Source organism: Coffea arabica, chromosome 8c, assembly GCF_036785885.1.
Source record: "Coffea arabica cultivar ET-39 chromosome 8c, Coffea Arabica ET-39 HiFi, whole genome shotgun sequence".
Lineage (NCBI taxonomy): Eukaryota > Viridiplantae > Streptophyta > Magnoliopsida > Gentianales > Rubiaceae > Coffea > Coffea arabica.
Genome location: NC_092325.1, coordinates 23,088,877 through 23,113,565, shown reverse-complemented (window position 1 = coordinate 23,113,565; position 24,689 = coordinate 23,088,877). Strand labels below are relative to the sequence as shown.

Sequence of the window (24,689 nt, the reverse complement as noted above, 5' to 3'; positions counted from 1 at the left end):
CTTTTCACACCAAAAGTTTTTATTCAAACCATCGTACATTTCTTATAGGGCTCCAAAACAACATATTCCAAGCATCATATTTCAAGAAAAATTCCCAAGAACCAAGCAAATTTAGTTCAAATTTTTCCCTTGGTTTAATCATGGTGTTAGTTACTCAAATTCAGCATTTAAACACATAGCAAGACAATGAACATTTCCAGTTTAAGAGTTGAATTTAAACCATGGTTACAAACCCCAAAATTTCTAGGTTTAAACCTCACGGCTTCTCTCAAGATTTCCAGAAATAACAATGGTTCTAAAACAGGATTTTCTTTGGTTAAAACAGAATTTTTGGTACTCTATTAGGACATGTAAACACGTAGCTAGCTAGTAGAGGTTTTCAAATCAAATCCAGGTTCAAGCTACAATTATACTCATCTAACACAAATCCAGAAATTTTACCAACTATTCTCGAATGATCATTCATGAACCAATTTTTCGGCTTTCATTTTATTTTCCAAGTTCCTAGTTTCATTGTCCAATCATGTAACTCAACATGCAGGCCCTTAAGCATTTCGTCTTCACTTGGATAGTTAAGATTGTAACCACAGCTTGTCATACTTAAGCAAATTAAGCAAATCATTTCTTAGTTAGTCTCGGCAGAAGGTTTTCATCAAACCAAAATTTCTTAGGTTCCTTAATTCATCAATCAACTTCATCGAATTAACATGCAGGGTCCTAGACATCATAAACATTAAGTTCTACTCGGCTAATTACACTTGAGTGCTCAGGTTATCACAAGAAAAACAGAATTTCAGTTGCATTTCCAAACCATTCTTTCGGCAGAATCATTCTCATCAAAACAGAATTTTCTAAGCTCCTTAGTTCATCATCCGATATTTTCTTCAGTTAAAGCCTTTTATTTTGCCCTTAATTCTCACATGCACAATTGCTGAGTTAATTAGCTAACATCCAGACCAGAAAATCAGCTCGGCAACAGCGAAACACATTCATAAATCCAGAACTAGGTGAGACTACACTTGGATGAGTTTGCATGTGAAAAGTTCTATTTCATTTTTTTTTTCCAAAGTAATCCAAGCTAATTAAATTCATGCATGACTTTATCATTTTGTTTTCAGGTGATTAAACACAAATTCAACCTCTGATCATCCCACAATTTACATGCTTAGCATACGGCAGAACCATTTACTCTTCCGAACCAGATTCTGGTAGCTTAATATCAATTCATCATCTAGCTAATTACGTCATCCGAACTTAAAGTCCTCTCATGCAAGTCCAGAGCTTGCTTATATTACCACTGGTTATCCATTTTATAGTCCAGAAATTTACCTTACTAGGTGCTCACTCACTCGACAGAACGCTGAAGTCTATCCCTTTCTCTCGGCTCTTCTCCTCAAACACGGGTAAGTTGGTTCTGGTTGGGTTGTAGTGGGTGCAGCTGGTGATGGTGGAAGCTGGATGACTACCGGCTGAGCTTGGGAAATGCAGAGGAAAGTCTGCTCACGGCTCCTCCTCCTCTCCTCCCTCTTCGATGCTTGCGGACAGAACCAGAAATGGAATCGCAACTCTCAACTTCCTTCCTCACTCTCGGCTTTATGGAGCAGCTCGACCTCTCCCTCACTCTCGGTCGATGATAACAATGTAATGGTGGAGTGTGGCCTAAGGTGAAAGGTTGCAGAAGCTATAGAGTGGAGGTAGAGTGTTGGTGAGGGTTGAGTGCGTAGTTGGTGAAGATGCCGGTTGGTCAGCTAGGGTGGTGGTGTGTTGAAGTGGTGAAGGATGCGGTTGGCCGGCTGGGGTGGTGGCTAATCATGCTGTTCGAGGAGTTGTTTGGCCGTGCATGGAATGGTTGTGGTGTAGTGGGGATTTGGTGAATTGCGAAGGGCATTTTGGTCCTTTCACTTTGCCCCCTAACCTCTTCGTAAATCTCAACGCTACCTTAATTCAACAATTGTCCCCAAGTGTGATTTAATGGCCTAATTATACGTTAGTATACTTAAACCGTTTTATTGAATTTTTATCGGTTACTATTTAGTATTAAGGTTCCTAACATTCTTACTTTATTAATTTAGCTTATTAAAATCAAGTTTGACCTTGTTGTATAAGTGTAACCTTTAACATTAGCACTTATTGGAATTAATCATTAAAATTCGAGCAATTGGTTTTAAGATAGTAAGGTTATCGATTCAAGTGTCCTTAATTTTTGAATCAAAGAATTTAAGTATTCTAACATTTTATTTTAGGACGAAGATTTAATCTAAAGAAACCAGGAAATTTCATGACTTAAGAAAATTATATTTTGCTTCACATGAACCTATTTTTATGTTCTTAAATGCGAACAAGTAAAAGTAATGCTCGGAATTGTAAGGGAATAAAAGAAATGCCAACAAACTATGCACTGGCTTATATTTCTATTTTCAGGGTTCTCACATCCTCCCCTCCTTACAAGAATTTTGTCCTCAAAATTCATTCTGTCTAAAGGAATAAATTGGGGTACTTTTTCTGCATTTCCTCTTCTAATTCCCAAGTTGCCTCCTCAAGTCCATGATTTTTCCATAGAATCTTCACCAGAGGAATTCTCTTATTTCTCAGCTCCTTTACTTCCCTTTCCAAAATCTTGACTGGTCCTTCTTCATAGGTTAGTGTCTCATCCACTTCAATTCCTTCCAGTTGTAGCACATGGCTCGGGTCAGGATAATATTTCCTAAGCATGGAAACGTGGAATACATCGTGAACCTTGGCCATGCTCGCAGGCAATTTCAGCTGGTATGCTACATTCCCAACTTTTCTCAAAATTTCAAAAGGTCCGATATACCTTGGCTTCAGCTTCTTACCTTTCTTAGATATTACTCCGCCTTTTAAGGGTTTAACTCTTAGGAAAACCTTGTCCCCTATTTCAAACTCCAAATCTTTCCTCCTTGTGTCGGCGTAGCTCTTTTGTCTACTTTGGGCAGCCTGAAGCCTTTCCCTAATCAATTTCACTTTTTCCTGGGCTTCTTCTATCCAAGGTATGGCAGTAGGATCTAAAATTTTCTTTTCTCCAACTTCATCCCAATGAATCGGAGATCGACACCTTCTCCCGTACAAAGCTTCATAGGGTGCCATTTGGATTGAAGCCTGATAGCTATTATTATATGCAAATTCTACCAAGGTCATATATTTACTCCATTTACCTCCAAAATCCAATATACACGATCTCAACAGGTCCTCCAAAGTTTGGATTGTCCTTTCCGATTGCCCGTCGGTTTGGGGATGGTACGCAGTACTAAATTTCAACTTGGTACCTAATGACTCTTGAAATTTCTGCCAAAAACGTGAGACAAACCTTGGGTCTCGATCGGACACGATACTCACTGGAATACCATGTAGCCTTAGGATCTCTTCTGTGTACAACTTGACCAATTTTTCCAATGAACAACTCATGCTCACAGGTAGGAAATGTGCAGACTTAGTGAGTCGATCAACTATTACCCAAATTGCATCAAATCCTTTTTGACTTTTAGGCAGTCCCGTTACAAAATCCATTGTGATGTGTTCCCATTTCCATTCAGGGATTTCTAACGGTTGCAATAAACCAGAGGGCTTCTGATGCTCTGCTTTTACTTGTTGGCAAGTTAAACATTTCTGCACATACTTTGCCACATCCTTTTTCAAACCTTCCCACCAATATAAACTCTTCACATCATGATACATCTTGGTCACTCCTGGATGTATGGTATACCTCGATCGATGTGATTCTTCTAAAATCTCCTTCCTTATCTCTTTGTCTGCCGGAACCACAATTCGATCTCGAAATCTTAATACTCCTTCAGGCCCTAATTTGAAATCTAAGATTTCCCCTTTTTGCACTTTCTCCAAATTCTTTTGAGTCGTAGGGTCCGTTTTCTGGGTCTCCTTAATACGCTAGAGTAATGGTGATTTCAAAGATAGATTCCCAAATAACATCTTTAGTTTCTCCAAGCGAGGGTTCCAACCACTTATTTCTTCTAGCATGTCCCATTCTTTAACCATCAACCCCGCCATTTGGGCCTTTCTACTTAAAGCGTCAGCTACCACATTGGCTTTTCCTGGATGGTAGTTGATCGAACAATCATAATCTTCCAAAAATTCTACTCATCGCCTTTGTCTCAGATTCAATTCCTTTTGGGAGAACAGGTACTTGAGGCTCTTATGATCTGTAAAAACCTCAAAAGTCACGCCATACAAGTAGTGTCTCCATTTCTTTAAGGCGAAAATCACTGCTGCTAACTCTAGGTCATGAGTTGGGTAGTTCTGTTCATGAGGCTTCAATCTCCTGGAAGCATAAGCAATCACTTTACCCTGTTGTATTAAAACACATCCGAGACCTTCTCCAGAGGCATCGGAGTACACGGCGTAGCCTTCGCATCCGTCAGGTAACACCAAAATAGGAGCGGATGTTAAACGCCTCTTTAACTCCTGGAAACTTGACTCGCATTTTGGAGTCCAGATAAACTTATTTCCTTTCTTGGTTAGCTCTGTCATGGGTCCTGAAATCTTCGAAAAATCCTGAATAAATCACCTATAATAACCTGCTAAACCCAAGAAACTTCTGATTTCAGTTGGAGTTTCTGGCCGCTTCCAATTCATAACGGCTTCAACTTTTGCCGGATCCACGGCAATCCCATCTTTGGAAACCTTGTGCCCTAAAAAAGAAATCTCCTCCAACCAAAACTCGCACTTGCTGAATTTTGCATATAACTTATGCTCTCTTAGTATCTGCAGTACTATCTCCAAATGCTTGATATGTTCCTCTTGAGTCTTGGAGTATATCAAAATATCATCTATAAAAACTACTACGAATTGGTCCAGGTATTTCTTAAAAATTCTCTGCATTAAATCCATAAATGCAGCTGGTGCATTAGTTAAACCAAAAGGCATGACTGCGAATTCGAAATGTCCATATCTTGTACTAAAAGCAGTCTTAGGTATGTCTTCCTTCTTAATCTTCAACTGGTAATACCCTTGCCTTAAGTCCAACTTAGAGAAGACCACTGATCCTTGCAGCTGGTCGAACAAGCTATCAATCAACGGTAGAGGGTATTTATTCTTAATAGTAACCTCATTTAACCCCCTATAGTCAATGCATAATCTTAAACTTCCGTCCTTTTTCTTGACGAATAGAACGGGTGCTCCCCATGGTGAGTCACTTTCCTTCACGAAACCTTTTTCCAACAGGTCTTGTAATTGGATTTTCAACTCCTTAAGCTCGGCAGGAGCCATTCGGTACGGAGTTTTAGAAATTGGAGCCGTTCCAGGCACCAAGTCGATCTTAAACTCTACCTCTCTCTCTGGTGGTAAAGTCATTAATTCTTCAGGGAAAACATCCAGAAATTCCCTTACCACTAGCACATCCTCGAGCTTTACTTGATCACTGGGAGTATTTATCAAGAAGGCTATGAATCCTTGAGCTCCTTTAGATAACATTTTCCTTGCCCGTATTCCCGAGACCATAGCAGAAGATGCTAACCTACCTTTGACATCTAACCTCAGGGTTGCTTCTCCAGGTATACAAAATTCCACCACTTTTTCTCGGCAGTCAAGCTTAGCATGATGGTGACCTAGAAAATCCATTCCTATGATAACATCATATCCTTTTATGTCCAAACGGATCAAATCCACTAGCATTTTTCGCTCTCCGATCCAGAATTCGCAATTCTTATAGGTCAAGCTAGTGATTACCTTCTTATTACCCATTGGTGTCCTAATTTCAAGATCATAGGGTAATCTAACGGGTTGCACATCTATTCCAGACATAAGAGATGGATTTACGAATGAATGCGTTGCACCAGGGTCAATTAACACTTTAGCTAATCTATGAAAAATTGGAAGTGTACCTTCCACAACTTCCGAGGAATCAAGCACCTTCCCTGCTTCTTCCAGCAACTATCCATAGAATGACCCGGTTTCTTGCAATAAGCACATGTCACTTGAGGAACTATTGCTCGACCCCCTTGCGGCCGATTCCTAGGTTGTCCTCTTCCAATTGGTCCCCCTCTAACTCCATTATTTCGTCCCCCTGCATTCCTGGCCCCGTTTCCTCTTGGTTGGGCGCCTCGTGGTGCTCCAGAACTATTCACTCCACTGTTTCCTCGGCCCACTTTGGCCGGTGGAGCATTTCCAAAAGTCAGCTCCCGACTACTGCTAGGAGCAAATCTTTTCTTGGACTGAAAAGACTTCACTTGAGCTCTGGCTACTTCAACTCGCTGCGCTCTTTCAACAGCCTCAGCGAAGGTATCTATTCTTACAGCGGCTAAGCTTTCCTGTAGTTCCACATTCAAACCCTGCACAAACCTCCGAACACGCCTTTGCTCGGTGGCTATCAACTCAGGTGCAAAGTGTGATAGCTTTGTGAACTGGACTTCATATTCGGCGACACTCATCGCCCCTTGTTTGCATCTAATGAAATCATCCTCTCTCTTCTCCTGAATGAGAAGTGGAAGGAATTTGGCATTGAACTCCCTTGTGAAGTTCGCCCAAGTCCTTGGCGTATGGTTAGTCTCCCACGTAACCCTCACCAGGTTCCACCAGGAGCGGGCAGCTCCCTCAAACTGGAAGGTAGCAAAGGTCACTTTTCGCTCCTCTGTATAGTTCAAGGCGGCGAAAATCTCAGTGATTCTCTCCCACCAGCCCTCAGCTATTTCTGGTTCGGGTCCCCCATAGAATTTGGGAGGTCCAAATTTCAGAAACCTTTCCAGTGCCCGATCATCCGAATCGGCGGGGCCTCCTTGATGGCGCACTTGTCCAGGGACTTGATTTTCGGTCAAGCGTTCCAGGACATCGGTAATTCAATTGATCGCGGTGGCCACGCTATTTCCGGCCACTCCCTCTTGCCTGTGGTCTTGATTGACCTCAGGTTCTCTCTCATAGCTCGTCTCTGGGTGTTGCCTTGTGGGTCGCCCACGACCTCTTCCCACTACTGATCGAATCATAGCTTAGTGTATGCCTAAAATTGGGAGGTACGACAGTTAGGCGAGAGAAATATAGTGGTCATTATTATTATTATTATTATTATTCTCTTAGTACATAGAATCAACGTAAAGAGGAGAAGATAGTAATAAAGTACTTAGCATATATTTACGATAAAAGTCATACAATTCCAAGTTGGGACAATTTCCAAAAGAAAGGCTCCTAGACTAACATAAATATATACAGCTAATCCCTTATACAAAAATTAGGGATATAGTGCCTCGGAGGTAAGTCATCCATCTAGACAAAACTTGATGACTTAACTAATGTCCCTTGCCTAGCTTTCTATATCTCGTGTAACCAGGTTAATCCTAACCTAACCCTGAGCAGGGCTATCCGGAGCAACGTCCTCCTCCGGATCCTCCTCCGGGTCCTCCTCTGGATCCTCCTCCGGATCCTCCTCTACCCCAGCCTGCTCACCACCCTGAATAAAACTGGTGACCTCATCCATCATCATGGCAGCATCAGCCCTGATGCCTGCGCTCCCATCACGCATCCTTTCTGCTAATCGAGTCGCCCTAGACTTTTGCCGCTCTATCTCCAAGCGAGCAGCCTCCAGTAGATGATGTTCAGCAGTGAGCCTAACCTTCAGATCGGCTATACGGTCATACTGGGTATCCACCATCATACCCAACTCGTCTACGTCCTGAGTCAGGGTGAAGTTAGCGTCCCTCAGCTGGCGGCGCTCATCGTCTAAGGATAACACTAGCTCATTGGGGTACGCGTACATGGCTCGGCACTGACACCTAGGGTGCCTGTCAGCAGGTGAGTAACGTATATGAGCTCCTCCGCCTCGTGGCCTATAGGAGATGGATCTAAGCGGCTCCGCATGTCCATTAGCCGCACTACCCCCGTTAGCATGTCCGTTTCCATTTTCCATACCTACAAAATGATCAAAACTTAAAGATTAGAACTTAAATAGCTAATTGGATCGGATATCACTTAACGTATAACTAAGGTCTCCATTCTTATTTCTAGAGAGGATTAGGTTTCTAACACATCTATTAAGTCTCTTGAATAACTTTTCTAACCTAGGCTCTGATACCACCTGTGGCGACCCCACTTCCCCCTAAGGCAAACCAAAGGGTTGGCGGGCCGTCTGCCCAGCTCTCACCAGGACTCACGCAAGCATTTTAACCCAAATCCATCCGAAGGATAACTTAGTCTATGATAAAATAATTTTTCACAACTAGGATCATCCTTAAAACCACATTAACTTCGGAGATAACAATGATAAATTTTTTGCCAGTCATGGCTCTTAAACTTCCCACGTACTACGTACTAAAGTATAGAGTCGTACCAATCCGGATAGATAACTACATAAATCTCTATTACAAACGTACAAGCCAAGTAACCGAATTAGGGTTTACACATTTTCCAACTTCAAGTGGCAATCCGAAGAAAAGGAAATACATTAATCCAAAACACATTACAGCCCATAGAATAGGTTATAGTATTCAAATACAATCCAGAAAGGAAACATAAGTAAGCATCCAGCTTTCAGTTTCCAGAACCTGTTAAGGAAAACAATAAACGTGGGGTGAGCTAAAGTTCAGTGGTGCCCCAAAACATGCAATCACATAAATCAAACAACGGGTAACAATTTAAACAAATTTAATCAATTAAGAAAGCGTATAACAGCACAAGGTAGGATACAGGGGCTCTCGGGAGCCATTCTCCTCGCTTGATCAGATACCCTCATAGTTGACCCTCCGTCAACTTTCACTACTTATAGTCCATGTCGATCCACTTATTTTAATCCTAACCCGTCACCGTTCATACCTCTGCTTCGGGCCCGACTTCGTCTACCGACGCAGTATACTCGAGATATACCCGTAATTGATTGGTCGAGGGATTCACCCAACGACGTTTTGGTAGTTGGATTCAGAAGTCGAGGGATTCACCCAACGACGCAACTACATTTAGATTCATGGATTCAGATGTTATGGTAGTTGGATTCAGAAGTCGAGGGATTCACCCAACGACGCAACTACATTTTGATTCATGGATTCATTAGAAAATGTTTCACACACATCACCACTCGAACGGCTAGTGCGATAAAGTACACACTGCTCACTTCTATGGATCAGAAACCATTTATTGCATTTTGACAATTATCACATAGCGAGTTGATAAAGCACTTAACCACGTAGGCATAAAACAAGCAGAGACACTCACCAAGAGTGAAGTTCAGATATCGAATGGGGAATCGAATTCCGCGTCCTCGCAATATCCTAAAAATCAGGTTTTGAAACTATAAGTTACTATACAGTTTCTGAGCTTGTAAATATCTAGGTATTACTTAATATATTACTAGTTTACTTCCTTTAGAAATTTTGACAAAAATAGAAGGAATGTTTATCATAGTTTTCCTTAAGATACTTTTCCTGAGGAAAATAACTGGTATTACTTCCTTGAAATAAGTCGATAAGCCTCTTAGTATCAATGTTAGGAAGTTACTTTGAACATTTCTTTTAAAGCTATGGCTCTTGCAAAAATTATTATTAAAACTATTTTACTAAAATAGGGTTTCTTGCCGAACAAGTTTCCCATGTTTTTCACTAGAGTTATTGAAACTCGTATTTTGGAACTTTTCCTATAATTAACTAGCCAGAAGCAATACTTAAGGAAAGAAAAGGATTTAATATAAAGCTTAGGATTTTCAAAAGCTATAGAATTTATTTACGATAGTTATCGAGGCTAGTTTGAACTAAAGGGAATTATCAAGTTGGAAAGTTTTAAGCTAAAACACTAGATTTTGAGTTTTATAATTTAATACTAGCTGGAAATATTTTTGATCACAGCTACTCGAGTTCGCAAGGTCGATACAATTTCCGTAGCTCCAATTCCGTTTCGAAATCATCTTATGGAGGGCAAAAATCACTTAGCAAATTACTAAGGCTTCGTCAAAAGCCCCAGATTTCAATAAATGCATTTCTGATGAAAATAAAATTGAACAACCAAGGCTTCATCAATCATTAGCACTTGGTCTCAGCAAACCCAACATAAGCAAGTAAAAGTAAAAGTAAAACTTCCAAGACATTCCAACAATCAATGTTCGTCATCCAGTAATAATTATAAAGTCATTCACATGGCCAAGGACTTCATCAATCATTAGCCCTTGACATCATCAATTACCTCAAACCACAATTCAGTCAAGAGTTTGAACCACTAGTAATATAAAGTCTCAATCCGAATTCAAGTTGAGATTTAAAATGAAACAGGTCATTCATGCCAAACAGTTTACTTTGAAAATTCACCGACAGCAGTACACATGGAGTAAAAATACGAAATTTCTACAGGGCGAAGATCTATGATTCTAGTTTCAAATGCCGCTAACGGCGCCTTAAACGGATTTTCCTACACCAAGATATAACCGTTTTATCGAGACTGGTCAGGGACTTCCGAAAATCTGGAGTTTCATTTTTCACTTATGAAAAACTCCTTTTTCTTTTCTTTTCACACCAAAAGTTTTTATTCAAACCATCGTACATTTCTTATAGGGCTCCAAAACAACATATTCCAAGCATCATATTTCAAGAAAAATTCCCAAGAACCAAGCAAATTTAGTTCAAATTTTTCCCTTGGTTTAATCATGGTGTTAGTTACTCAAATTCAGCATTTAAACACATAGCAAGACAATGAACATTTCCAGTTTAAGAGTTGAATTTAAACCATGGTTACAAACCCCAAAATTTCTAGGTTTAAACCTCACGGCTTCTCTCAAGATTTCCAGAAATAACAATGGTTCTAAAACAGGATTTTCTTTGGTTAAAACAGAATTTTTGGTACTCTATTAGGACATGTAAACACGTAGCTAGCTAGTAGAGGTTTTCAAATCAAATCCAGGTTCAAGCTACAATTATACTCATCTAACACAAATCCAGAAATTTTACCAACTATTCTCGAATGATCATTCATGAACCAATTTTTCGGCTTTCATTTTATTTTCCAAGTTCCTAGTTTCATTGTCCAATCATGTAACTCAACATGCAGGCCCTTAAGCATTTCGTCTTCACTTGGATAGTTAAGATTGTAACCACAGCTTGTCATACTTAAGCAAATTAAGCAAATCATTTCTTAGTTAGTCTCGGCAGAAGGTTTTCATCAAACCAAAATTTCTTAGGTTCCTTAATTCATCAATCAACTTCATCGAATTAACATGCAGGGTCCTAGACATCATAAACATTAAGTTCTACTCGGCTAATTACACTTGAGTGCTCAGGTTATCACAAGAAAAACAGAATTTCAGTTGCATTTCCAAACCATTCTTTCGGCAGAATCATTCTCAATAAAACAGAATTTTCTAAGCTCCTTAGTTCATCATCCGATATTTTCTTCAGTTAAAGCCTTTTATTTTGCCCTTAATTCTCACATGCACAATTGCTGAGTTAATTAGCTAACATCCAGACCAGAAAATCAGCTCGGCAACAGCGAAACACATTCATAAATCCAGAACTAAGTGAGACTACACTCGGATGAGTTTGCATGTGAAAAGTTCTATTTCATTTTTTTTTTCCAAAGTAATCCAGGCTAATTAAATTCATGCATGACTTTATCATTTTGTTTTCAGGTGATTAAACACAAATTCAACCTCTGATCATCCCACAATTTACATGCTTAGCATACGGCAGAACCATTTACTCTTTCGAACCAGATTCTGGTAGCTTAATATCAATTCATCATCTAGCTAATTACGTCATCCGAACTTAAAGTCCTCTCATGCAAGTCCAGAGCTTGCTTATATTACCACTGGTTATCCATTTTATAGTCCAGAAATTTACCTTACTAGGTGCTCACTCACTCGACAGAACGCTGAAGTCTATCCCTTTCTCTCGGCTCTTCTCCTCAAACACGGGTAAGTTGGTTCTGGTTGGGTTGTAGTGGGTGCAGCTGGTGATGGTGGAAGCTGGATGACTACCGGCTGAGCTTGGGAAATGCAGAGGAAAGTCTGCTCACGACTCCTCCTCCTCTCCTCCCTCTTCGATGCTTGCGGACAGAACCAGAAATGGAATCGCAACTCTCAGCTTCCTTCCTCACTCTCGGCTTTATGGAGCAGCTCGACCTCTCCCTCACTCTCGGTCGATGATAACAATGTAATGGTGGAGTGTGGCCTGAGGTGAAAGGTTGCAGAAGCTATAGAGTGGAGGTAGAGTGTTGGTGAGGGTTGAGTGCGCAGTTGGTGAAGATGCCGGTTGGTCAGCTAGGGTGGTGGTGTGTTGAAGTGGTGAAGGATGCGGTTGGCCGGCTGGGGTGGTGGCTAATCATGCTGTCCGAGGAGTTGTTTGGCCGTGCATGGAATGGTTGTGGTGTAGTGGGGATTTGGTGAATTGCGAAGGGCATTTTGGTCCTTTCACTTTGCCCCCTAACCTCTTCGTAAATCTCAACTCTACCTTAATTCAACAATTGTCCCCAAGTGTGATTTAATGGCCTAATTATACGTTAGTATACTTAAACTGTTTTATTGAATTTTTATCGGTTACTATTTAGTATTAAGGTTCCTAACATTCTTACTTTATTAATTTAGCTTATTAAAATCAAGTTTGACCTTGTTGTATAAGTCTAACCTTTAACATTAGCACTTATTGGAATTAATCATTAAAATTCGAGCAATTGGTTTTAAGATAGTAAGGTTATCGATTCAAGTGTCCTTAATTTTTGAATCAAAGAATTTAAGTATTCTAACATTTTATTTTAGGACGAAGATTTAATCTAAAGAAACCAGGAAATTTCATGACTTAAGAAAATTATATTTTGCTTCACATGAACCTATTTTTATGTTCTTAAATGCGAACAAGTAAAAGTAATGCTCGGAATTATAAGGGAATAAAAGAAATGCCAACAAACTATGCACTGGCTTATATTTCTATTTTCAGGGTTCTCACAACCCAGGTGTAATTTTCATCCAACACTTTCGAATACTAAACAACAACAATCTCCAATGCACTCAGGAACAGAAAGTAAGCATACAGATCTCCAAGATAGTCATCACTCTATACAAATTTCCAAGATAGTAGTGAAGAATCATGCGGATACAAACGAAACATGAATCGAGAGAACAATAGTTACCTTCAACCCGAGTCTGATGCACCGTGAAGATGCTCCCCAGAAAAAGTTCTAACTTTGGGAAAAAGCCCTTCTAGGTTGCTCTTTTCCTTCCGTTGATTTTCCGTCTCCAACCTCCTTTTTCGAATCCCCTTAGTTGCAGCGCTCTCCTTCCTTGCCCACAAACTATCGATGCTTTTCTACCTCTTAGCCCCTTTTTTTTCTTTCTTTCTCAGCTCCGCTCTTTCTATCTCACCCAGCTCTCTTTTCCTCAAAACCTCACCGTCCTCCTCTCTATCAGACTCTCCCTGGTCCAACCCCTCCTCCCTCCTTTCTTGGCTGCGGCTCTCCTTTTATATGCCCACTCAAATCCTTAAACCCTCACATCAATGGTGTTGATGAAAGATCAGTTTCTTGGGGATCTTTTGACCCTTAGATCAAACCAAGTGGCTTGTTGTTCGAATGATCGAACGGAAGAGAAAAAATGGAGCTCCAAATTTTGTATCTGCGTTTTTTGCAGATGAAAATGTAGAGGAGTTTTGATTGTATGCTTCTCGGGTGCATAAGCTCTTTTTTTTTTTAGTGATGATTTTCCCTTTTCTTTTCCTTTTTTTTAATTAAATAACAACGAACTTGAATCTAAAATAACTAAAACATATTTTTGTGAATGATTTTCTTTTTTCCGATAAATTCTATGCTAAAATGACTTAAAAATAAAAATAAAAGACTAAAAAAAATAATAGTAAATAAAACTACACTAAAATTTGGTGTCTACAGTTTGCCCCTCTTTGTCTGAGTTTTGGAAAAACTTGAGACAAAGAATTAGACACCAAATACTCACCTGTGTTATTTGGCTGCGAACGACTTGAACGATGGACGCTTTAGAAATGGGGACTGACCTCTTTTGACTAAATTTTAAAATGGGACTGACCCGAACAAGAAATTTAAAATCGGGACTGACCCGAAACAAGAAATTTAAAATCGGGACTGACCCGAGACAAGGAAATTTAAAATCAGGACTGACTCGAAACAGAAAATTTAAAATCGGGATTGACCCGAAATAGAAAATTCAAAATCAGGACTGACCCGAGACAAGGAAATTTAAAATCGGAACTGAGCCAAGACAGGAAATTTAAAATCGGGACTGACCCCAACAGAAATTTAAAATCGGGTCTGACCCGAAACAGGAAATTTAAAATCGGGACTGACCCGAAACAGTAAATTTAAAATCGGGATTGACCCAAGACAAGGAAATTTAAAATCGGAACTGACCCGAAACAGGAAATTTAAAATCGGGACTGACCCGAAACAGGAAATTTAAAATCGGAAAATTCCAATATACTTACCTGAAAATAGCCCAAAATTTTCAGTAGAGGTTAAGTTCTTGCCTCTAAGCCGATGGTTGATTCTGCATTGTCATATTGTTGTACCTTGTGATCAAATTTGCTTGCAACATTTTCGATCCGCCTTTGTTCACTGGAGCAATCTTTCCGACACCGATTCCAGTGCGATGTGTGATTGCTTTCATCTGTGCATGCAATTTTCTGCAAAAAAGAAAATACAAAGAAATTGCCACCATCATTTGATCCGTTTTCTTTTGAGAATCGTGTAATCATGAGTTTTTTCTCTTTTTCCTTTTCCTGCTTCACCAACTTTCGCTACGGCATCCGATTGAATTGGATTTCTCACTCCAAAACTTTTTCGATTTTCAAACTGACTAGGTATGTGTTTTGCCATGTTGTGAAGTTTGTATAGCTGGCTTTGCTGAATTTCAACCGTTTTCAAAAGATGACTGAATCCAAGCATGCTTTTGAAATAAACCACGGGGATTGTTATTCACCAAAATTCAATGATTAAAAAAAATGAGGTATGCAAGATAATTCACATGTCATGCAGGAATGAATATGCACAAGAATGCAAACACAACCATTTGTACTTAAAACCTACAAAATGTCATGAATGCAAGCAATTTTGGAAAAAAAATGAGCTTTCTAAGAATGTATTTGCAAAGGAATATATATATTTACAAAATGACACAGTTTTTGACCAACAGATGTCATATTCGAATCTCCGGATATTTTTGTTCTGAAATTCAACATTGGCAGAAGTATTACAAAACGAAGAGAAATCCAAATGAACCAAGTCACCAGCTGTTCCTCCTCGTGCTCGCTAATTGCAGAACCCTACCTTGGCGCCCTTTTGGGTTTTCACCAAGATTGACCCCACCCTTGTTTTTTTTCTTTTTTCCTTTTATTTTTGTTTTTCTCTTTTCCTTTCTCTTTTTTCCTTTTTTCCCTCTTTCTCTTTTTTTTGTTTGTTGTTTTTTCTTTTTTTTTTTTTTTTTTGAGGTGCCCTTTCGGATTTTCACCTAAGGAACAACGGACAATCTCGACCATGATCGACTCAAGAATGTTAGTTGAAAATTGTTAGCATCAGTAAAATGCGCTTCCCTTATAAGCTTAGGCAAAGGCATTGTGGACATCACTTGCCAGTTGATTAGCGAACTTTCTAATAGAAATACAGCAAGTGACGAAAGCCAGGACTTTCGGCTTTTGCAATGAGGTCAGGTGGGGTGTTTTCAAGAAAGTTGAGGCTTGAAAGCAAAAACTTTTTAATGAAAAGTGTGAAATAACCTGAGATTGCATCATTTTGAAATCATCTCCAATTTGAACGAAACTGAGGAAAATTTGCCCCAGTTTGATTGGGATTTTTCTCTCTTTGCATTTTCCATTGCATTTTCCTCACTTTTGCATTTTTCTTTTAAAAACTAAATTTGCCCCTGTGTGGGGTTCTTTCTTCTTTTTTCTTTTCCATCTCTCTTTCAAAATAAATTTGCCCCAGTGTGGGGTTTTCCTTTTCTCTCTGATCATCTATTTTCAAAATAAAATTGCTCCCAGTGTGGGGCTTTTCTTTTCCTTTTCCTCTTTTGGATCATCTTTCTTTCAAAATAAATTTGCCCCAGTATGGGGTTTGCAATTCTCAGGGGCTGTCAAACGAAAATTATTGTTTTGATATCTCAAAGGGGATGACTAGGGATTAAATGTTTTAATTGGAAAGGAAGATGGCCTGACTTTTGTCTCGTCACTTGTGTGACTTCTAAAAGAAATTTACATAATCAAATAAAGAACTTCTTACACATGTCTGAGTTGATAGGTTGAGGGAATGTCTGTCCATCCATCTCTGCCAAAATGAATGCTCCGCCAGGTAACACCTTTTGAATAATGAATGGCCCTTGCCAATTTGGAGCAAATTTGCCTTTGGCCTCATCCTGTACTGGCAAAATTCGTTTTAGCACTTTGTCGCCTTCCTCAAATGGACGCAAATGGACTTTCTTGTTGTAGGCCCGGGCCATGCATTTTTGGTAACATTGGCCATGACAAATAGCATTAAGCCATTTTTCATCAATCAAGGACAGTTGTTCATAACGCTGCTTTATCCAATCAGGCTCTTCCAACTTGGTCTCCATTAGAATACACAATGAAGGAATTTCGACCTCGGCAGGTAGCACAGCTTCCATTCCATACATGAGCTAGTAGGGGGTTGCCCCAGTTGATGTTCGGATAGAAGTCCGATATGCCATTAGTGCATAAGGGAGCTTTTCATGCCAGTCACGATGCTTTTCAGTCATCTTGCGAATGATCTTCTTCAAATTCTTGTTTGCGGCCTCCACGGCTCCGTTCATCTGCGGTCTATAGATGGCAGAGTTACGATATCTGATTTTGAACTGTTCGCATAGCCCGTCCACTATATCATTGTTGAGATTCTTGGCATTGTCTGTAATCAATGTTTCTGGCACCCCAAATCGGCATATGATGTGATCTCTTAAGAAATTTGCCACCACTTTCTTTGTCACATGCTTGAATGATTTTGCTTCGACCCACTTGGTGAAGTACTCAATTGCCACCAATATAAATCGATGTCCATTTGAAACAGGAGAGTCAATTGTGCCAATCACATCCATACCCCCACATTGAGCAGGGCCATGGAGCAATCATGCTATGCAATTCGGTGGGAGGAGCACGTATAACATCGCCATGCATTTGACATTTAATACATCTCCGGACAAAGTCTATGCAATCACGTTCCATAGTGAGCCAAAAATACCCGGTTCTCTTGATTTTCTTAGCTAATAAATGTCCATTCATGTGAGGTCCGCAAACACCGCTATGCACTTCTTTCATCATGTATTGAGCTTCATCTTCATCGATGCATCTTAAGAGGTTCAAATCTGAGGTTCTATTGTATAATACCTCTCCATTTAGGAAGAACTTCGAGGCCATTCTGTGCAGGAAACCCTTGTCATTGGCAATAGCTTCTGGAGGGTAAGTCCCGATTTTGATGAATTCCTTAATATCACTGTACCAAGGGTTTTTGCTAGAAGATTTGTCTACGACCCAATAATGAGCAGACTTGTCTTGGAGCTGAATCTGGATTGGTTCGATTTCTAATTCGTCTGGATATTGTATCATAGAAGATAAGTTGGCCAAGGCATCGGCAAATACATTCCGGGTTTGTGGGAGATGTCTGAATTCCAAACTTTGAAATTGTTTAGCCAAATTGAGCAAATTACAATGGTATGGCAAAATTTTTGAGTCTTTGGTCATCCATTGCTTCAACGTTTGGTGCACAAGTAAATCTGAATCACTGAAGGCTATTAACTCTTTAACTTCCATCTCTAAAGCCATTTTAAGACCAAAAATACAGGCTTCATATTCGGCCATATTGTTTGTGCAGGCAAATTGCAATTTAGCGGCTCCAGGGTAATGCTTTCCTTTTGGGGATACAAGAACTGCTCCTATTCCGGCACCGAAAGAGTTAGCCACACCATCGAAAAATAACCTCCATTTAGGGCACCGCTCGCTCATGTCTTTTGCAGCACCAACAAGTAAAACCTCCTCGTCGGGGAAATAAGTATGGAGCGGTTGATAGTCATCATCGTTTGGATTTTCTGCCAAATGATCGGCTATAGCTTGTCCCTTGACAGCCTTTTGCGAAATGAAAACAATGTCAAATTTCGAAAGAATCATCTGCCATTTGGCCAGACGCCCAGTTGGCATCGGCTTCTCCAAGAGGTATTTCAGAGGATCAGAGCGGGATATGAGATATATTGTGTGACTTAGCAGGTAGTGTCTAAACTTTTGAACTGCCCAGGCCAATGCACAGCAGCTTTTCTCAATAAATGAATAATTAGCCTCATATTGGGTGAATTTCTTGCTAAGATAGTAGATGGCTTATTCCTTCCTTCCGGAATCATCGTGTTGCCCCAGAACACAACCTACTGCTCCGTTGAGCACGGATAAGTACATGATCAAAGGCTGGCCCGGTTTGGATGGCACTAGGACTGGATGGTGTAGCAAATAATCCTTAATCTTGTCAAAAGGTTGTTGGCACTCTTCATTCCAATGTAATAGCACATTCTTTTTTAACAACTTGAATAGTGGCTCGCACGTAGCGGTTAATTGGGTAATGAATCTTCCAATGAAATTAATCTTCCCCAAGAAACTTTTCACATCTTTCTGCGTTTTTGGCACTGGCATGTCTCGAATTGCCTTGATCTTTGCTGGGTCTATCTCTATGCCTTTTTTGCTGACAATGAATCCCAACAGTTTACCAGCTGGTGCTCCAAAGGCGCATTTCACAGGATTTAGCTTCAAATTGTACTTTCGCAACCTTTCAAACAACTTTCTTAGATCAATCAAATGGTCTTCTGCTTTCTTGGACTTGATTATAATGTCATCCACGTAAACTTCCATCTCCTTGTGGATCATATCGTGAAACAAAGTAGTCATAGTCCTTTGGTAAGTAGCTCCGGCATTCTTTAAACCAAATGGCATTACCCGATAGCAAAATGTGCCCTAAGGAGTGATGAAAGCAGTTTTTCTCTATTCTCTTCGGTCATTAAGATCTGATGGTATCCAGCGAAACAATCACAAAAAGATTCAATTTCATGTCCGGCAGTGTTGTCTAGAATGATGTGGATGTTTGGCAAAGGAAAGTCATCTTTAGGACTGGCTTTATTAAGGTCTCTATAATCAACACAAACTCGCACTTCTCCACTCTTCTTTGGAACAGGGACTAAGATTCGAGAGCCAAACAGGGTAATGAGATACAATGATAATATTGGTCTTATCTGCTTTTCAATTTGCTCTTTTATCTTGAGGCTCATGTCTGATTTGAATTTACGGGGCCTTTGCTTCACTGGTGGAAAAGTTGGGTCTGTAGGCAATCTGTGAACCACTATATCGGTCGAAATGCCAGTCATATCGTCATAAGACCATGCAAATACATCTTGAAACATAGACAAAAACTCGATCATCTCCTTTTTCTGCTTTTCGTTCAAATGAATGCTAATTTGTATCTCCTTAACCTCAGTCAGTCTCAGTGCCAATGTCAACAACTTCTGTTTCTTCTACGTTCGGTTTAGGTTCCTCCTCATATTGTTCGAGATCTTTTGAGAAAAAATCATATACCTCCCCATTATCACTCTCGTCTTGCAATTCAGATTGCATAATTTCCAAGTCGTGAGTGATATAGAGATTGTCATCATTGGATTCCAGAACAGTGATATCCATAAAGTCAAATAATTTTATTTTTAGCCATCTGAAAGGATTAAGAAATTCAAGGTAATAAGCAAATAATGTGACAGCCCCACCTTACCCTAAGGCGAACCAAAGGGTTCGGCGGACCGCCTGCCCAGCTCTCGCCAGGACTAACGGAACAAATTAGAGCTATCCGTTTCATTCCGGAGCTTACAAACGCGCGTAAACAATCAAAATAGTAAAACAACCCAAAATAAAAATAAAAAAAAATGAAATTCGGAGCCGGCCATGAATAGTAACCGACCCGTCAGAATCCAACCGAAATAGCTAACAAACATTCACATCTGAACTTTAGCGATTACAATCCAAAAGGACATACAAAAGTTTTCAAAAGTTAATACATATACACGGTTTGCCAAATCAAAAGAGAAAACGCCCCAAAAGTACACTTAGGGTTTTAATACATGAGCTATACAAAAGATATGTTCAACTAGCTCAATTTGGCAGCCATTTGTCAAATCCAGACCAAAAGGGTTTATTTTCCTGTAAGGAAAACAAAAGGAACAGAAAGGGGTGAGCTTGCGCTCAATGAGGTACCAAACATATAGCAGAAAAATCATGGCATTTCACATTTAACAAATCAGATACACATGCCAGATGTAAAGCAAAGGAACCAATGATTCAAATCAGAAGGATACGGGTGGCTCTCAGGAGCCAAATTTCCAGCGCAGTACTTGATCCAAACCGGTTGACTCTCCGTCAACGTATATAGAACCAAAACGTCCGTAGACCCCTCTTTACACCGAATTCCGTCCACCAAACACCCCTTTACCGGGCCCGCTCACCGTAACCGAACAGAAATGGTAATACTCGAGTATACCGGAATCAAGGGTCTCAATACCCAAAAATCCCCGAACAGACTACCGTGGTTCGTTATCTAATCGTCCAGGCCCTTGCCGGCCCGACTCGAATAACTTAGCCACAGGATTGAGCTCATAGGTCATAGAAATCCGAACAGATGCAAACACAGATAACAGATTCAAATTTTGCATAGTAAATTGGCATATGAACAGACTAGAGAACGAGTGTGATAAAGTACACCCCCGTCTCGAACAAATAAACAGATTGCAGAGCAGAAATCAAGTTAAACAGCAATGGAGGGGAGTGGTACACTCACCGGTTCAACTTCAAAAGTTTTCATTTCAGATTGGCCTTAATCGCCAAAAACCCTAAAATAACAAAATAAACCAATTGAAGGTTTCACATCCATAATGGAGTAAACACAGTGCACATGAGGCTCGACTACTTGTCGTATGCCTCGCCAAATAATTACCAATGCAAGGGTGGAAAACATGATTTTCTTGGAAACAAAAAGGTAACATGAAGACTTAGGCGCAAACAACCCAAAAGCCTTTCATTTCCACCAAAAGGCAAATCCAACTTAAAGGAACCAAACGGCCTATAAAATCGGGCAGCACCTCCCCTAAAATTCTTACTTTTCCAGCCATCAAGGCTTCATTATATCCTCAAATCAGTCCCAACACCTCACACAAAATTCATCTCATTTCCCAAAAGCCGTTCGCTAGGCTCAAAGTGGTACAAGTGCAAAAGTTAGCTAGGAAAAAACCGAAATGAAAGCAAGCCCTAAAAGAGACTCGATAACGAGTCATATAGCCATACCAATTATAACCCTAATAGGGTTTCATATGCATAAATAAGCATCATAGGTAACCAGAAATTAAGAAATGGCTTTAACTTAGGCCTTAACAAAAAAACGTATTTGACCTCATAATGCGGTAATGACACCACTTTCACTACGGTTATCGGATGGGGGTGAAAGACCCACCGTTTCGAAGCTATGAAACAGGGCTACAACAATGTAGAAGGCCACTCAGTCCAAATCCTAGCACAACTAGGCCAAAAATGCAGAATACCACAACCTGAACCGTAATTGCAGGTTCCCAAATCGCACTATGCTGTAATGAACACAACTCAGTCTATACAGGTCCAAATGCCGAAATTCCAAAGGCATATGTTAGCTAAGACATCCAGCTACATTTCATCAGAAGACACCAACTTCAAAATCCAAACCAATTCCAGTCATAACAAACGATTACAAGCGCAGTTTTCACATTCTGAGCAACCCAGACCAGCAACAGTAAAATCGACATACCTCACTCTACACAAATCCAAATGACCTGAAATTTTGCAGGCACTTCAAACTCATCAATACCTACAACTTTTATGTTTTGAGCAAAGTCCAATTCGGCCTCTAACCCTATGACCCAAAACTGGACAGAATTAGGGGTGTATGAACCCTAACCTTTCATTTTTCAATCCAAACTCAAAATTGGTTGCCATTATCATCAATTCACACCTACTAGTGTCATTATAGGTCATTACCAATCATCATAAACAACCACACCATCATAATCCAATTAAACCAGAAAAATCATCAATAAAATAAAAACTTCACCAAATCACTTCAAACCAAGATAAAAACCAGAAATTTCAGCACTTTAGGTCCCATTAGGCACCATTTAAGCATCATTAAGTGAAGTAGGATGTTTAATCATCACTTACCTAGGAAACAAGAGAAGAGGAGTTGTAGACCACCTTAACTCTTCAAGAAAACTTCACCAAACCAACCACTATCACCAACTAGAAAGATTTTATAGAGTAGAAATGGATGTAAGCAAATGTTTTTGGGTGATTTGCACCAAGTAGTAGCTAGAACTTGAAGAGTTTCTTCTTCCTTCCTTGCTCAAGATGGCCGGCCAACAAGAGGTAAGAAAATGGTGATTTTTGTGCAATTTTTAAGATATTTAACCTCTTGGTCAAAAGGTCAAAAATTGGAATAGTAAGTCATAAGCCTTGCCCAATGAAATGGTGACACTTGTCACCTCAATTAATGCATTCCTATCCTTTCTTTTCTCTCTCACATCAATCATTTCACACACTCTACTTATCTCCTAACACCCGATAAATTTTACACAGTATCCGGAATTTAACCTAATTGGCCGAATTTTTCCGAACTTTTCGCACTAGTGGGTCCCACGTCCATTATTCACTCTTAATTTTTCAAAAACTCTCCAATACTAGAAAAATCATCTAAAAACTATAATTACTCATAAAAATTCATCAGGAAAATTTCCTAAGCCAGAAAACGCAGAAAACATGCAATTAAGGGGAAATAAACCCTAGGAAAAGATTAGGGTTTTTACGGGTTCTCACAAATAAGACACGTAAATAAACAAGTAAACGAACAATTGTGACAAAAACTACTTGTGCATTTTCATAAAGCTTCAAATCAAAGTGAAACAAGACAAAAGTCTAATTGCTAAAGATGCTTTCATTAAACTATTTACATATGCAAGAAACAGTTTTCATGAACTTTGGTAAATAACAACCCCCTGTAGATTTACCGAAACTCCTTTCGCACTGGAAAGTACTCGGCGGTCCAGTTGTGTATAGCTCCTTGGGGAATGTCTGGGAATTCGGCATCATCTAACGGACCATCTTCGGATATTGCTCCCACAAACAAATGAGTCAGGCTTGTCTCCACTTCGTCAATTGGGCTAAACTCAGATGTAATGACTTCAGCCGGCTTTAAAAAGGTATAGTGTAGTGGTGGAATGTCTAAAGCACCTAACTTGCCTTCCTTTTCTGCCCTCTTGTGTGCTTTCATCTCTTTTATATCTCTGGCAGTCGGACGGAATCCCAAACCAAATAGGTCATTCTTTTCAATGAGTTCCACGGGCTTCAGAATGCCTTGTAGATTGCGTCCCAATCCCTTATCAAATTCATATCCTCCGCGAATCATCTCCTTGGCCATCATAACACTGGCCGCTGGTAAAACCATTTCGTCTTTTGAATCCTCACTTGTTATCCAACTCACGGAGACAATATTAGTTGTACGGTAAGAAGACACTGAAGCATTTCGGTTACCATCCTTCTCAGGCTTGGAATCGGTAATTACAATGCAATTTTCTTCAACAAAAATGGTTATCAACTGGTCATTCACTACAAATTTCAATACTTGATGCAAGGAAGAGGGCACAGTGCCAGAGCCATGAATCCACGGCCGCCCGAGTAAAACATTATGACACTAGGAAAGTGCATAACTTGGCAGGCTATCTGAAATTGAGCGGGCCCCATTTCGACCACCAAATTTACTTCTCCTATGAACTCCCTTTGGGCTCCATCGAATCCTTGGACTACGGTCTCTGAGGGTCTTAATTTGACATCTTGCAGCTCTAACTTCACAAAAGTGCTCCAGGGACAAATATTGAGGGCAGACCCATTGTCAATCAGTACTTTAGGCAACATTTTTCCATTGCACCTCACAGCTACATATAAGGCTTTGTTATGACCAGTTCCTTCTGCAGGCAGCTCTTCATTGGAAAAAGTGATTTGCTTGGCAGTCAATACATTTCTAACTATGTGCGAGAAATTATCGACCGAAATATCTTTGGGAATCTGAGCCTTAGTCAAAACTTCCAGTAGTGCATCCCTATGCAAGTCTGAGGAGAAAAGCAAGTCCAGTATGGAAATTTGGGCAGACATTTTGTTCAACTGTTCGACCACATTGTACTCGCTTCTCTTAAGCCTTTTAAGAAAATCCCATGCTTCTTTTTCGGTAACAGCGGGTTTGGTAATCGGCTCACGATTGCTTACTTGGACTGGGGTACTAGCAGTGGATGAACTTGCAATCTTTCCTGACCTCATAACAACAAACACTTCATCATTCAAAATTTGTTTACCCCCGATTTGCAAAACGGGTTCATTATAATTCTACGGCACTTGCCGTAAACTTAAAACCGATACTTGTTCCAGGAATTCAATTACCATAGGTTCTAAAGCTGCACTTTCGGATGGAGTTAGATCTAAAATGAAGGGCTTTTTGTCTTCCTCATACGATGCTTCGTCTATCACAAAAGGTTGATCCATTATCCCGAACACTTCTGTTTCATTTGACATGCTTCGGACAAGCTCTTCAAATTCCTTATCATCCATAATAACTCCGACAGTATCAGTGTGCTCCGGCAAGGGGTTCTTGATCATGTTTGGGCTTTGTTCTTCTCTCTTCCTAATCACGATTTCCCCTGCTTCGAGCAT

The 24,689-nt window shown here is 40.0% G+C and overlaps 2 protein-coding genes across 2 annotated transcripts; both read right to left on the bottom strand.

The window, feature by feature from the left end:
- Positions 1 to 3,903: 3,903 nt before the first annotated feature.
- LOC140013420 (uncharacterized) lies at positions 3,904 to 7,867 on the bottom strand. Its single transcript, XM_072062695.1, has 5 exons — positions 7,408 to 7,867; positions 5,949 to 6,769; positions 5,011 to 5,904; positions 4,551 to 4,848; positions 3,904 to 4,067 (listed from the first exon to the last, which is right to left on the bottom strand). The coding sequence occupies exons 1-5, from the start codon at positions 7,865 to 7,867 to the stop codon at positions 3,904 to 3,906; spliced, it is 2,637 nt and encodes an 878-aa protein (XP_071918796.1).
- Positions 7,868 to 17,023: 9,156 nt separating this feature from the next.
- LOC113705834 (uncharacterized) lies at positions 17,024 to 18,866 on the bottom strand. The gene is made up of 3 exons (XM_027227742.2): positions 18,536 to 18,866; positions 17,283 to 18,175; positions 17,024 to 17,101 (listed from the first exon to the last, which is right to left on the bottom strand). Exons 1-3 carry the CDS (start codon positions 18,864 to 18,866, stop codon positions 17,024 to 17,026), a joined length of 1,302 nt encoding a protein of 433 aa, XP_027083543.2.
- Between the last annotated feature and the right edge of the window lie 5,823 nt (positions 18,867 to 24,689).

What these genes read in the sequence shown, in the direction of transcription:
- LOC140013420 (XM_072062695.1), bottom strand. Translation starts at nt 7,867, where the DNA reads ATGGAAAATGGAAACGGACATGCTAACGGGGGTAGTGCGGCTAATGGA. An exon ending in GTCGAGCAATAGTTCCTCAA is followed by an intron (nt 5,905 to 5,948) that starts GTGACATGTGCT and finishes TTCTATGGATAG; the next exon opens with TTGCTGGAAGAAGCAGGGAA. An exon ending in ACCAGCTGCAAGGATCAGTG is followed by an intron (nt 4,849 to 5,010) that starts GTCTTCTCTAAG and finishes GATTTAATGCAG; the next exon opens with AGAATTTTTAAGAAATACCT.
- LOC113705834 (XM_027227742.2), bottom strand. Translation starts at nt 18,866, where the DNA reads ATGCCATTTGGTTTAAAGAATGCCGGAGCTACTTACCAAAGGACTATG. An exon ending in AACGCAGAAAGATGTGAAAA is followed by an intron (nt 18,176 to 18,535) that starts GTTTCTTGGGGA and finishes TGGCCTGGGCAG; the next exon opens with TTCAAAAGTTTAGACACTAC. An exon ending in AGTTCTTCCTAAATGGAGAG is followed by an intron (nt 17,102 to 17,282) that starts GTATTATACAAT and finishes GTGATTGCATAG; the next exon opens with ACTTTGTCCGGAGATGTATT.